This window comes from Rhinoraja longicauda, chromosome 6 (genome assembly GCF_053455715.1).
Source record: "Rhinoraja longicauda isolate Sanriku21f chromosome 6, sRhiLon1.1, whole genome shotgun sequence".
Lineage (NCBI taxonomy): Eukaryota > Metazoa > Chordata > Chondrichthyes > Rajiformes > Arhynchobatidae > Rhinoraja > Rhinoraja longicauda.
In genome coordinates, this window is record NC_135958.1 from 7614002 (window position 1) to 7626740 (window position 12739).

At 42.6% G+C, this 12739-nt stretch overlaps 1 protein-coding gene across 1 annotated transcript in view; it reads right to left on the reverse strand.

Moving 5' to 3' along the window:
• Positions 1-12739, reverse strand: part of cyld (cylindromatosis (turban tumor syndrome)) — a 40707-nt gene that overhangs the window by 3912 nt on the left and 24056 nt on the right. The window contains exons 11-16 of the mRNA XM_078400399.1: positions 12149-12240; positions 10305-10371; positions 8611-8743; positions 5343-5451; positions 1908-2026; positions 197-413 (exon numbers count right to left, since the gene is read on the reverse strand). Coding sequence (XP_078256525.1) covers positions 197-413; positions 1908-2026; positions 5343-5451; positions 8611-8743; positions 10305-10371; positions 12149-12240 — 737 coding nt within the window. The remainder of the gene's footprint in view (positions 1-196; positions 414-1907; positions 2027-5342; positions 5452-8610; positions 8744-10304; positions 10372-12148; positions 12241-12739) is intronic.

The window sequence follows — 12739 nt, forward strand, 5'->3', positions numbered from 1 at the left end:
CAAAGGTTACGGGAGAAGACAGGAGAATGGGGACGAGAGGGAAAGATAGATCAGCCATGATCGAATGGTAGAGCAGAAACGATGGGTCAAATGGCCAAATTCTGCTACTACGGCTTATGATCACAACAGCAGCTAACACGCAGCGTGAAAGTTCAACGGCTCAAAAATGGCACAGGTGATGGAAGTTTTGCCGTACCGTCCCGATCAGCCATGCTGTCAAAAAACAACCAAGCAGAGTCATCCGGGCCATATTTGACAAAAGCCACATAGTGACTGGTTTCTATGCAGAGCACTGCAAACAGTTTCATCTTCTGCCTGGGCATGCAGCATTGCCTCCAGGCATAGTCCGCCATCTGCTCTGGCAGAGTCACTTTCCTCTGCTCGTGTCCTTGTCTCTTTGGATGGAGATGTACCTGGAACAAAGCAAACTGCATCAACGGCGACACGAGAAACGGCCGAATAGTCAGGGAAGCTCCCGGCGAGCCGCGCAAGAGCAGACCGGGGAGGCTGGCCGAGGAAGGGCTGCGGAGAGGAGAGCAGAGGCGGTCGGGCCACGGAGAGGCAATGGGGCCGAGGACATGCTAAGGAGAGCATAGTCGGGTTGAGAACAAAGGGGAGGCGCCGAGAACAAAGAGGTAACTGGCGGAGGGTGGGCAGTCAAGAATGAAGAGGAACTCTAACGAGTACTTCTGTAACTTTGTCGACACCACAAATCGTTGATGTATTTAAGAGAGAGTTAGATATAGCTCTTAGGGCTCTTATGAATCAAGGGATATTGGGAGAAAAGAGGAATGGGGTATTGATTTTGGATGATCAGCCATGATCATATTGAATGGCTAAAAAGGGCTGAATGGCCTACTCCTGCACCTATTTTCTATGTTCTAAACGTGGCGACACTGTGTACGGTACGGCGGCACAGCGGCAGAGTTGCTGCCTTAACAGCGCCAGAAACACGGGTTCGATCTGACTATAGGTGCTGTCTGTATGGAGTTTGTACGTTCCCCCCATGACTTCTCCGGTTTCCTCCCGAGCACACTCCAAACATGTACAGTGTGTAGGATAGTGCTAGTGTACGGGGTGTTCGCTGGTCGCGTGGACTAGATGGGCCGAAGGGCCTGTTTCCGTGCTGTATCTCTAAACTAAACTAATAATTGCATTGTACCTAGGTACATGTGACAATAAAGTATCATTGAAACTAATGCAAACATCTTCATGCCAAGCATTAGAGAGGGAGGAAAAGTTCAACGGTCAATTCTTTTTTTCCTTATTATTAACTTAATAATTATTGATTATATTATAAATATATATTATAATAAATTATAATGATAAATAATGAATAACTGATTATTAACTTAATCTGAGCATCACTGAGCATCAACCTTCATAGGGTGACCACGGTGGCGCAGCAGTAGAGTTGCTGCCTTACAGCGCCGGTGATCTGGGATCGATCCCGATCACGGGCGCTGTCTGTACGGAGTTTGTACGTTCTCCCCGTGACCGCGTGGGTTTTCTCCGAGATCTTCGGTTTCCTCTCACACTCCAAAGACGTACAGGTATGTAGGTCAATTGGCTTGGTGTAAGTGTAAATTGTCCCTGGTGTGTGTCAGAGAGTGTTAGTGTACGGCGATCGCTAGTCGGTGTGGACTCGGTGGGCCAAAGGGTCTGTTTCCGCACTATATCTCTAAAACTAAACACTAAAAAGACCCGTGCAAACAAGGGGCGTATCCGTCCTCGAAAGAGGAACCGTTTAGTCAATTATGTTGATATGGGACCGGAATCGCATTTAGGTAAATGGGTAAGGAAGCGATTCATTGTCTAAAGAACATTAACAAAACCACTGAAAAAAAAAAAACAGAAAAAAAATCAGTTCTATTCTTAAATAGAATTTTTAAATTTAATATATGTACCTGGGTTGTGCAAGCTTTGCAGAATTGCTTAATTTTTCCAGCAGTTATATCAATGTCATTATAACATTCTTTGCATTCATAAAGTGCAAGACCTCCACAGATTCGACAGTCTCGCGGAGCTAAAATATAGAAAGGCAACATTATCAACCTTCTTATTTTTAAACCATTTTGTTACAATTAGTGGGTGTAAATCCTTTCCCATGGTTTCCCATCAATCCTTCTACCTACTAGGCACACTACTTGAGCAACTGGTCTCACTAGGTCCTGCTGTGAATGCCACATCCATATAGAATTCACACTTTCAAATCAATGTACATTTCATAATTCAAAATGTAGATTTCAAAATTGAAATCAATGTAGAATTCATAATTCAAATCATTATCAAATCCATAATTGAAATCAATGTAGAATTCATAATTCAAATCATTGTCAAATCCATAATTGAAATCAGTGTAGAATTCATAATTCAAATCATTGTCAATTCCATAATTCGAATCAATGTAGAACTCATAATTCAAATCATTATCAAATCTATAATTGAAATCAATGTAGTATTCATAATTTAAATCAAAGTAGAATTCATAATTCAAATCATTGTCAAATCCATAATTGAAATCAATGTAGAATTCATAATTCAAATCAAAGCAGAATTCATAATTTAAACCAACACATAATTCATAACTTTGTCAAATTCATAATTCAAATCAGCCAAGAATTCATAATTCAAATCAATGTGGAATTCGTAAATATAATGAAGTATTCATAATTCGACTCATTATGGGTGATGGGGTTGCTGTTTTAAGAGACTAACTTTAGATGGCAGCACACTGCGATGTTCAGAGGTTCAAGTGGACACTGACCACTTGAATATGTTGACTTTTAATGGGGAAAATGGTACACTAAATTGAAAACATTTAAAACTGTAGAGCAGTTAAAGAAATCAATTTTAAAAAGAGAGGGAGGGAGGGAGGAAGAGTTGATAGTTCACCTTCTCCGTGGGAAATAATGAGGGTTTTCACTGTTGAAGTGCGTTGTATGCAGAGGAATGTGGACAATTGGGCTTCTTGCAAAGCTTTACTCCCTCAAGAGGCTGTCAATAATACTGCAGCTGCAACTGCTTATGAAACAATTACAATTATTTTCACTGCCTCCAAGAGCCCTCTCTTTTATACAAGAAATATCAACTCTCTCTCAAAACCTAGTAGACAACAGATTATCTCTGTCACCAAAGCATCCGGTCAAAGATGATTGACCACAAAACAATTACAGTAACACAATCAACTTTAAAATATAGTAAAACTAACTCAAAGGGAAATCCGAAATATCAAGTGTGTTTAAATGTAATTTGTACCGAAAAAGGAACAATTAAATTCTTACTTGCAGCAGTATAACAGATCTGTAAACATAGTATTTATAGATAACATAATAAGCAAAAAAAAGCTCAATTTCTTTTTAAAGCCCTAAGTCCCCAAGACAATTTATAGTTCATAGTTTAACTGGCAATGAGAGTGCAGACCTGTGCTACTATCTACCTCATCGGAGATCTTTAATCAGACTTACTGGACTTCATCTTGCATTAAATGTTATCCGACTTTATCATGCATCTGTACTCTGCGGATGGCTCGATTGTAATCATGTATTTATCTTACTGGACTGGTTAGCACGCAACAAACGCTTTTCACTGTATCTTGGTACACTTAGACAATAGACAATAGGTGCAGGAGGAGACCATTCGGCCCTTCGAGCCAGCACCGCCATTCAATGTGATCATGGCTGATCATTCTCAATCAGTACCCCGTTCCTGCCTTCTCCCCATACCTCCTGACTCCGCTATCCTTAAGAGCTCTATCTCGCTCTCTCTTGAATGCATTCAGAGAATTGGCCTCCACTGCCTTCTGAGGCAGAGAATTCCACAGATTCACAACTCTCTGACTGAAAAAGTTTTTCCTCATCTCAGTTCTAAATGGCCTACCCCTTATTCTTAAACTGTGGCCCCTTGTTCTGGACTCCCCCAACATTGGGAACATGTTTCCTGCCTCTAACGTGTCCAACCCCTTAATAATCTTATACGTTTCGATAAGACAATAAACTAAACTAAACTGAAACTAAACTATTGTTGTGTAGTGTTCATTAGCCTGATCAATGTTGAGCAGAAGCTGTTCCTGAACTAGGAGGTCATGGTTTTCAGAGGCTTATACCTTCTTCCCAATGGCAGGAATGAAATAAGAGCGTGGCCAGGGTGGTGTAGGTCCTTGATGATACTGCCTGTCTTTTTGAGGCAACGCCTCCTATTGATCCCTTTGATGGTCAGTACTTGTGGTAGACTGAGCCAGATCAAATGTAAAGTTTTGCTGGAAATTTTTCAATGTCTCAAATGAAAATTTAACAGCCAGTAATGTTATATTGGCCTGATCCCATTGTTTTAATGATGATGTTGCTGAACACGAGTTCATCAAAACTGCGACAATAACTAGAGATATGTGTAGGAAAGAACTGCAGATGCTGGTTTACATCGAAGACAGACACAAAATGCTGAAGTGACTTCAGAAGGGTCTCAACCCAAAGTCACCCATTCCTTCTCTCCAGAGATGCTGCCTGTCCCGCTGAGTTACTCCAGCTTTTTGTGTCTATCTTCAACTATAGATGCGTATTGTCCAGACTCCTGGATATAAAGGGAATACAGAGGTTAAGTGAGAAATGTTCGCTGCATCTATTAAGTCAAAATAACACAAAGCTGCAGGGTTAAAATAGGAAACTGGGCACAGCAAGAATAAATAATTGGGGCGGCACGGTGGCGCAGTGGTAGAGTTGCTGCCTTACAGCGCCAGAGACCCGAGTTCGATCCTGACCTCGGGTGCTGTCTGTACGGAGTTTGTACGTTCTCCCTGTGACACCATGTGTTTTTACCGGGTGTGCTGGTTTTCATCCACACTCCAAAGACATGCAGGTTAATTGGCTTCTGTAAATTGCCTCTACTCTTTAGGATAGCACTAGTGTGCAGGTGATTGCTGGTCGGCACAGACTCGGCGGGTCAAAGGGCCTGTTTCCACACTGTATCTCGAAACTGAACCAAACCAAAACAGCCAAACTGCAAAACTACAAGATACAAATCTGTGACTCAAAGGTCAGAGCTTTCTTTAGATTATTGATTCTAATCAGCCAAACTATTATGTAATGGAAAGTACCGAGGCCATATTTCAGTAATGGTTAGGCTTCTTCAAAGCCGACAACACTTAAAAAGGAGTCATAAATGTCAACGTTACATTAAATATGACATATGAGTTATATTCAGAAACACTTGGCTGACTAATATAAAAATAGCAGACAGTTCTAACTTTAAACATAAACAGGAAAAGCTAAAAAGGGCACTTCCTGGTTCATAACAATAATAAATGAATTTGAAAAGCAAACAGAAATAGAATAAATATTACTCACTGTCTTCTAATAAATCAGTGATATCCAATTCCAAAGTTGGAAATATCTTCTTAAACATCTTGAAATCTTTACCAAATCGTGGCATCTGAACTATGAGACATGAAGGTGCCTTAAGGAAAAAATGAATCTTATCAAGTTTTTTAGTTATTTATGCTAACCTTCAAATCCTCAAAGTAAACTTAAATTCCATTAAATTGACAATCCAGTTGTTTAAATAAGATATTATACTCTATTAAGCACGATCATGTGGTGTGGTCAGGTCATTCAAAAACTTTCCATTTCCTCAGTATGAGGCAAGCTGCTGGAGGGACTCAGCGGGTCAGGCAGCATCTGTGGAGGGAGACGCCAGGAACTGTAGATGCTGGTTCACAAAAAAAGACACAGAGTGCTGGAGTAACTCAGCGGGTCAGGCAGCATCTCTGGAGAACATGGATAGGTGACGCTTCACAGAGTGCTGGAGTAATTCAGCGGGTCAGGCAGCATCTCTGGAGAACATGGATGGGTGACGCTTCAGGTCGGGGATGATCAGTTCAAACTTCCTCACTTTAATTTCTAAGTGCCTTCTTTTTACTCACTGGAAGAAGTTCAGTTTTTATACAAGAAAAATATGTAAATAATTGCTTTAATACTGTTTAAAATTCACAAAGCAGAATGAGATTTCTCCCGGAAGATACTTTATTTTATACAGGTGCTGGTTAACAATTTTCACGAGGAAGCAACTCCTGTCCACATCAGTGGTTCTTACCAAAGATAGGCACAACGTGCTGGATCAGGCAGCATCTCTGGAGGAAAAAATGATGGGTGACATTTTGGATCAGGACCCTTCTTCAAACTGCAGTTCTCATGATTTTTTCGTTTAGTTTAGTTTCATATTGTCACGTGTACCGAGATACTGTGAAAAGCTTTTGATTGTGCTATCCAGTCAAAGTAAAAGACTATACTTGAATACAATCAAGCCGTGACAGATAAAGGATAAAGGACACAACAAAGATACAACTTTGGAGTAATGTGTAGGAAGGAACTGCAGATGCTGGTTTAAACCAAAGATAGACACAAAAAGCTGGAATAACTCAGCGGGTCAGGCAGGTCTGAAGAAGGGTCTCGACCTGAAACGTCACCTATTCCTTTTCTCCAGAGATGCTGTCTGACCTGCTGAGTTACTCCAGCTTTTTGTATCTAACATTGGAGCAAACCAGAGATCTATGGGTTTTGCCAGAGGTCACCCTTTGGCAAACACTAGCACCGTGTTCACTGTGTCCACCACACTGAGCAGCCAGAACCAGGCAGGGGTCTTCTGCAGGAAAGCCTAGTTTGGGTTCTGGGGGAGTGGGGCAAGAGGAAGACTTGAGTTCACAGGACTTGGGTGACCTGGCCGTTGAGACGAGTGGAAGAGGTGCAGTGAGAGGGTGTTGAGCAAAAAAAGCATTAAGGTCAACGGGAGAGTAAAGGGGCTGGAAAGTGAGAAGAGAAATAAGGGAGGAACTGAGGGAGGGAGAGAGCAACAGAGGTAGAGAGACCACAGTAGGTGTGTGTGGGATTGTGGTCAGACAGCGAGAGCACAGACAGCCCACATCGTCCGCACACCTTGCATCATTCAGGCCTACTGCACGATGCAAGTGCTGAAAGGAGCCAAAGGGTCTAATTATTTACCACATTACTAGTGCAATTAATGGCAACCGCAGACATGGTAGATTGTCATGAAGTGGACAGGAGAACGCTATTACATCAAACAGAGGACATATCCAAAAGAGTCATGGTCAAGAGTCATTCAGCACAAAAACAGGCCCTTCGGCTCAACCTGTCCATGACAACTTAGATGACCCATCAACACTGTCCCACCTGCTCAAGTTTGGCCCATATCCCTCTAAACCTTTCCTGTCCCAGTCCAAATTTTTTTTTAAATGCTGTTATAGTACCTGCCTCAACTACCTCCTCTGGCAGTGAGCCAATAATTTTAGGTCATAATGGACAAAAGTTCCTGATTTCATGATAGCTTTTGACTCCCCCCCCCCTCTATCCACCACAACGATCAGCTCCTTTTGTTAAGCCATACCCTGGACTGTACATTCTGTGCCACATGAATACTTCCGGGCATTTTCCATACAGGGCTCTAGAACTCCAGCACGGCTGGAGCCGGCAGATCCGTTCCCATCGCCGACTTCCAGGGCCAGTATCTTGGCTCCCTGGCAGTCCAGGTGGACCGTGCCGGTACTGTTCGGCTCCTCTCGGAGCCCGTGACCTCTGTTGGTCCGGCAAAACGGATAATCCAGCAAGTGCTCTGGAACCAAGGGTGCCAGAAAATCAGCGGTGGACCTGTAATATGAGTCACAAACCAAAGCGGGCTCTGGGTTTTGCCAGAGGTCATTCTGTGGGTAACTACTAGCAACATGACTCTCGCAACGTTGAGCAACTGGAACTAGGCAGGAAGCAAAGGATAATAATTTACAATTATAGACAATAGGTGCAGGAGGAGGCCATTCGGCCCTTCGAGCCTGTACGCACCGCCATTCAATGTGATCATGGCTGATCATTCTCAATCAGTACCCCGTTCCTGCCTTCTCCCCATACCCCCTGACTCCGCTATCCTTAGGAGCTCTATCTAGCTCTCTCTTGAATGCATTCAGAGAATTGGCCTCCACTGCCTTCTGAGGCAGAGAATTCCACAGATTCACAACTCTCTGACTGAAAAAGTTTTTCCTCATAGACAATAGACAATAGGTGCAGGAGTAGGCCATTCAGCCCTTTGAGCCAGCACCGCCATTCAATGCGATCATGGCTGATCGCTCTCAATCAGTACCCCGTTCCTGCCTTCTCCCCATACCCCCTCACTCCGCTATCCTTAAGAGCTCTATCCAGCTCTCTCTTGAAAGCATCCAACGAACTGGCCTCCACTGCCTTCTGAGGCAGAGAATTCCACACCTTCACCACTCTCTGACTGAAAAAGTTGAATGGCCTACCCCTTATTCTTAAACTGTGGCCCCTTGTTCTGGACTCCCCTAACATTGGGAACATGTTTCCTGCCTCTAACGTGTCCATCCCCTTAATAATCTTATACGTTTCGATAAGATCTCCTCTCATCCTTCTAAATTCCAATTATCCCTCTGACCAGCAGCGTGCTATTAGTGCAACTCCAAGGACTGAATAATCGCCTCTGGCTTGGTGATCTTTGCCTCATGATCACTTTATTACCTCGATACATCCCAAATTACAACTGCATTTTCACAGTCAGACATTTTGAGTTATTTTTTAAAAATTAAACGTGTTTCACCTCAGCAAATTTAAGATCACTGGTAATAAACGACCACTCAAGCAACTGCTGAATTGTAGGGACACCAACATCTTCGTTTTTATCCATGAATATTTGGTAAAAGAAACAGTCTTGTACTTTTTGCCCTGCCGATCTATTAGAAAGAAATAGAAAAAAAAACCAATGACCACTTCAAAAATGGAATCATTTGGCATACCTTGCAATTTAAATGATGTAAACAGCTGGAGTTTCAGTGATTTGCCCAAACTACCTGTGATCTTTAGGTGAAGTTACTATTTAACTCCATTATAATGTTTGATGTTGGGCTATCCATTAGTTACTTTGCGGACGTCTACACTGCCTGTAGTGTCATCACACCAAAAGGAAGAAGAAGTCGGGGTGGCACGGTAGTAGAGTTGCTGCCTCACAGCGCCAGAGACCTGGGCTCCATCCTGACTACGGGCGCTTGTCTGTACGGAGTTTGTATGTTCACCGTGTGACCACGGAGGCAATTTACAGAGGCCAAATAACCTGCAAACCCACATGTGTTTGGGATGTGGAAGGAAACCGGCGCACCCGGTGGTCACAGGAAGAACATGCAAACTCCCGACAGACAGCAGGCAAGGTCGGGATCGAACCCGGGTCACTGGTATTGTGAGGCAGCAGCTCTACCACTGTGCTCCAGAATATTGGTATATCGCTCCCTATAATCTCCAGCCTCAATAGACAATAGGTGCAGGATGAGGCCATTCGGCCCTTCGAGCCAGCACCGCCATTCAATGTGATCATGGCTGATCATTCTCAATCAGTACCCATTCCTGCCTTCTCCCCATACCCCCTGACTCCGCTATCCTTAAGAGCTCTATCTAGCTCTCTCTTGAATGCATTCAGAGAATTGGCCTCCACTGCCTTCTGAGGCAGAGAATTCCACAGATTCATAACTCTCTGACTGAAAAAGTTTTTCCTCATCTCAGTTCTAAATGGCCTACCCCTTATTCTTAAACTGTGGCCCCTTGTTCTGGACTCCCCCAACATTGGGAACATGTTTCCTGCCTCTAACGTGTCCAACCCCTTAATAATCTTATACGTTTCGATAAGATCTCCTCTCATCCTTCTAAATTCCAGTGTATACAAGCCTAGTCGCTCCAGTCTTTCAACATACAACATATTCAACCACATCCTTCTCCTTGGTAAATACCGAATGAGATCAATTCCTTTAGGATTTCATTCATATCCCGAGGCTCCACACATTTAAACTGCCTTTCAAATTTGTTGACACATTTGCTGAGTGATTAAATGGTGACAGCATAGGGAACAGCACAGCACAGGAACGGGCCCTTCGGCCCACAATGTTTGCGCTGTACATGTTTCATCAGGCATGTTTAGAAATTTGGAATATGAAAATACTACAGACAAGTACATTTGTTGACTTTTTATCAAATGCACCTGTATATCAGAAAGGGATGGGAAAAACTCAACCAATGTGCTGCTATAATTGCACATGTAAGTGATCAAAACACTGAGCTTTTAAATTCTACTTATCTACTCCAAACATAGACTGTTTCTGTTCTGAGCAAATTAACATCATCCTTTTGTTTAGGCCTAAGCAATTTAGCCTTTTTTTTTGTATCAAAAATGGTGGAGGAGTGCCGAAGCAGAAAACTCTAACATATAATGATGAATCCAAAGTCTGATACTGATACAAATGCGCTTACCTGATTTTTAACAAAGGCTCGACTTTCAATATGTGATGAAACAGGATGTTGAGAAATTCTTCAGGATCTATAAAACATGTTGCAAAGTAGGTGAGGTGATCAACGCACATTAACGCACAAAATCTATTATTTAATTGGCATATTTTAATGCAGTTAGACTCTGCAATTCAGTATGTACATGTCAGTAATTACCCAAATGACCATCACATAAATATTTATAGTGTCACAGAGTCATACAGCACGGAAAAAAGACTTTTGGCCCAACTTGCCCATGCCAGCCAACATGCTCCATCTACATGCCCCACCTGCCTGCTTTTGGTCCATATGTCTCTCTAAACCCGTCCTATCCATGTACCTGCCTAAATGTTCCTTAAATGTTGCTCTAGTGCGGTAGTACTTGCAAATGTACCTCCAGGGATGCTGCCTGACCCGCTGAGTTACTCCAGCACTTTGTGGCTTTCTATCTCGACAGATGCTGCCTGGCCCGCTGAGTTACTCCAGCACTTTGTGGCTTTCTATCTCTACAGATGCTGCCTGGCCCGCTGAGTTACTCCAGCACTTTGTGACCTTCTACATTTCTAGGGCAGTTTGAATCAAATCTTGACTTTGATGGAAATACTTAAAATTTTAAATATCTCAACCAAGTGCCTAGTGAATAAATTCAAAGCACAAAGCTGCAGAATTACAGTGCATTGCACCATAGGAAGACCTCTGAGATTGATTCTGGCCAACAAAGATAAAGACAAATCATGGAAATTTTACTGTGAGTCTGAATGACAGTGACTGGCACATTGTGAATCTAAAATGTGTTCTTGAAGCAAAAATTCAATTGGTTGAGAAATGAGTTTGGGATGTTTGGACCACTTGTGAATCAGGAGCAGAACCAAGGAAATATTTTCAAGGATAACAGACGCCAATCTTTGTACCACTTTGCTGTTTTGCATTCTTCATTGTATCTATAACATTTATTCCGGGTACTCTATGAGCTTCATGAGAACAAGGAATTTAATTGCACCCTAGTGTATGTGACAATGAACTAATCTGAATATAGATCTGATGCAAGGAAATACTTTCAAAGATAAGAGCAAAATCACAATGCAATGTATAAAATGTTACATAATAGTTTCATAACAGTTTAACAAACTACTTAAAATATTGTGAAGCTTATGTCAAATGGGAAAAAAAATCCTAGATTTCAAAGCAAAACACAAAGTGCAGGAAGAACTCAGCGGGTCAGGCAGCATCTGCGGAGGGAAAAGACTGATGACGTTGGAGCCCTTCTTCAGACTAACGGAGTGGGGGGGGGGGGAGAAAGCTGCATTTCTGGGGAGAAATGCAGCTTTCTCTCCCCCCCCCCCCCCCCCCCCCGCTCCGTTAGTCCATCGGTCATGCGTCCATCCCTTCCACGGATATGGCCTGATCCGCCGAGTTCCTCCAGCACCTTGTGTCTTGCTCAAGATTCCAGCATCTGCAGTTCCTTGTGAGTTCGTTATCGAATTCAACACTGCTGCAGTGTAGAGGTAGCCCTTTGAAAATGTGTAGAAAGGAACTGCAGATGCTGGTTTACACCGAAGATAGGCACAAAATGCTGGAGTAACTCAGTGGGTCAGGCAGCATCTCTGGAGAAAACTAATAGGTGACGTTTCGGGCTGTCTGAAAGTCTGAAGAAGGGTTTCGACCCGAAACGTCACCTATTCCTTTTCTTAAAATTGCTCCGTTGTTGCAATAGAATACACTCAATGAATCCTAGAGATAGATACTCCACTGAACCTCTAATTTTAAACAAACTATACATCTATTGACAGACACACACACACACCATTAAAATACAAAATCTGACACACCTTTCTCTTCTGAGGTAAATCCTGAAGCTGCCTCAACCTTTTCAAGAATTCTTCGAAGTTTCATTATTTTAGTAGCAGATACATAGCCATGACTATGAGGGAGAAGAGAATGTTTTGGGTATCAATTAAGGACTGCAGCACACCGTATCACATGGCAAAAAGAAATAGAATGGTCTCTTCAAATAATCCAAATCCTACATGATTTTAGACAATAGACCATAGACAATAGGTACAGGAGTAGACCATTCGGCCCTTTGAGCCAGCACCGCCATTCAATGTGATCATGGCTGATCATTCTCAATCAGTACCCCGTTCCTGCCTTCTCCCCATATCCCCTGACTCCGCTATCCTTAAGAGCTCTATCTAGCTCTCTCTTGAATGCATTTAGAGAATTGGCCTCCACTGCCTTCTGAGGCAGAGAATTCCACAGATTTACAACTTTCTGACTGAAAAGGTTTTTCCTCATCTCCGTTCTAAATGGCCTACCCCTTATTCTTCAACTGTGGCCCCTGGTTTTGGACTCCCCCAACATTGGGAACAAGTTTAAAAAGTTTACGAAAATTTAGAAATCACATTCTGTGACAGAAACTG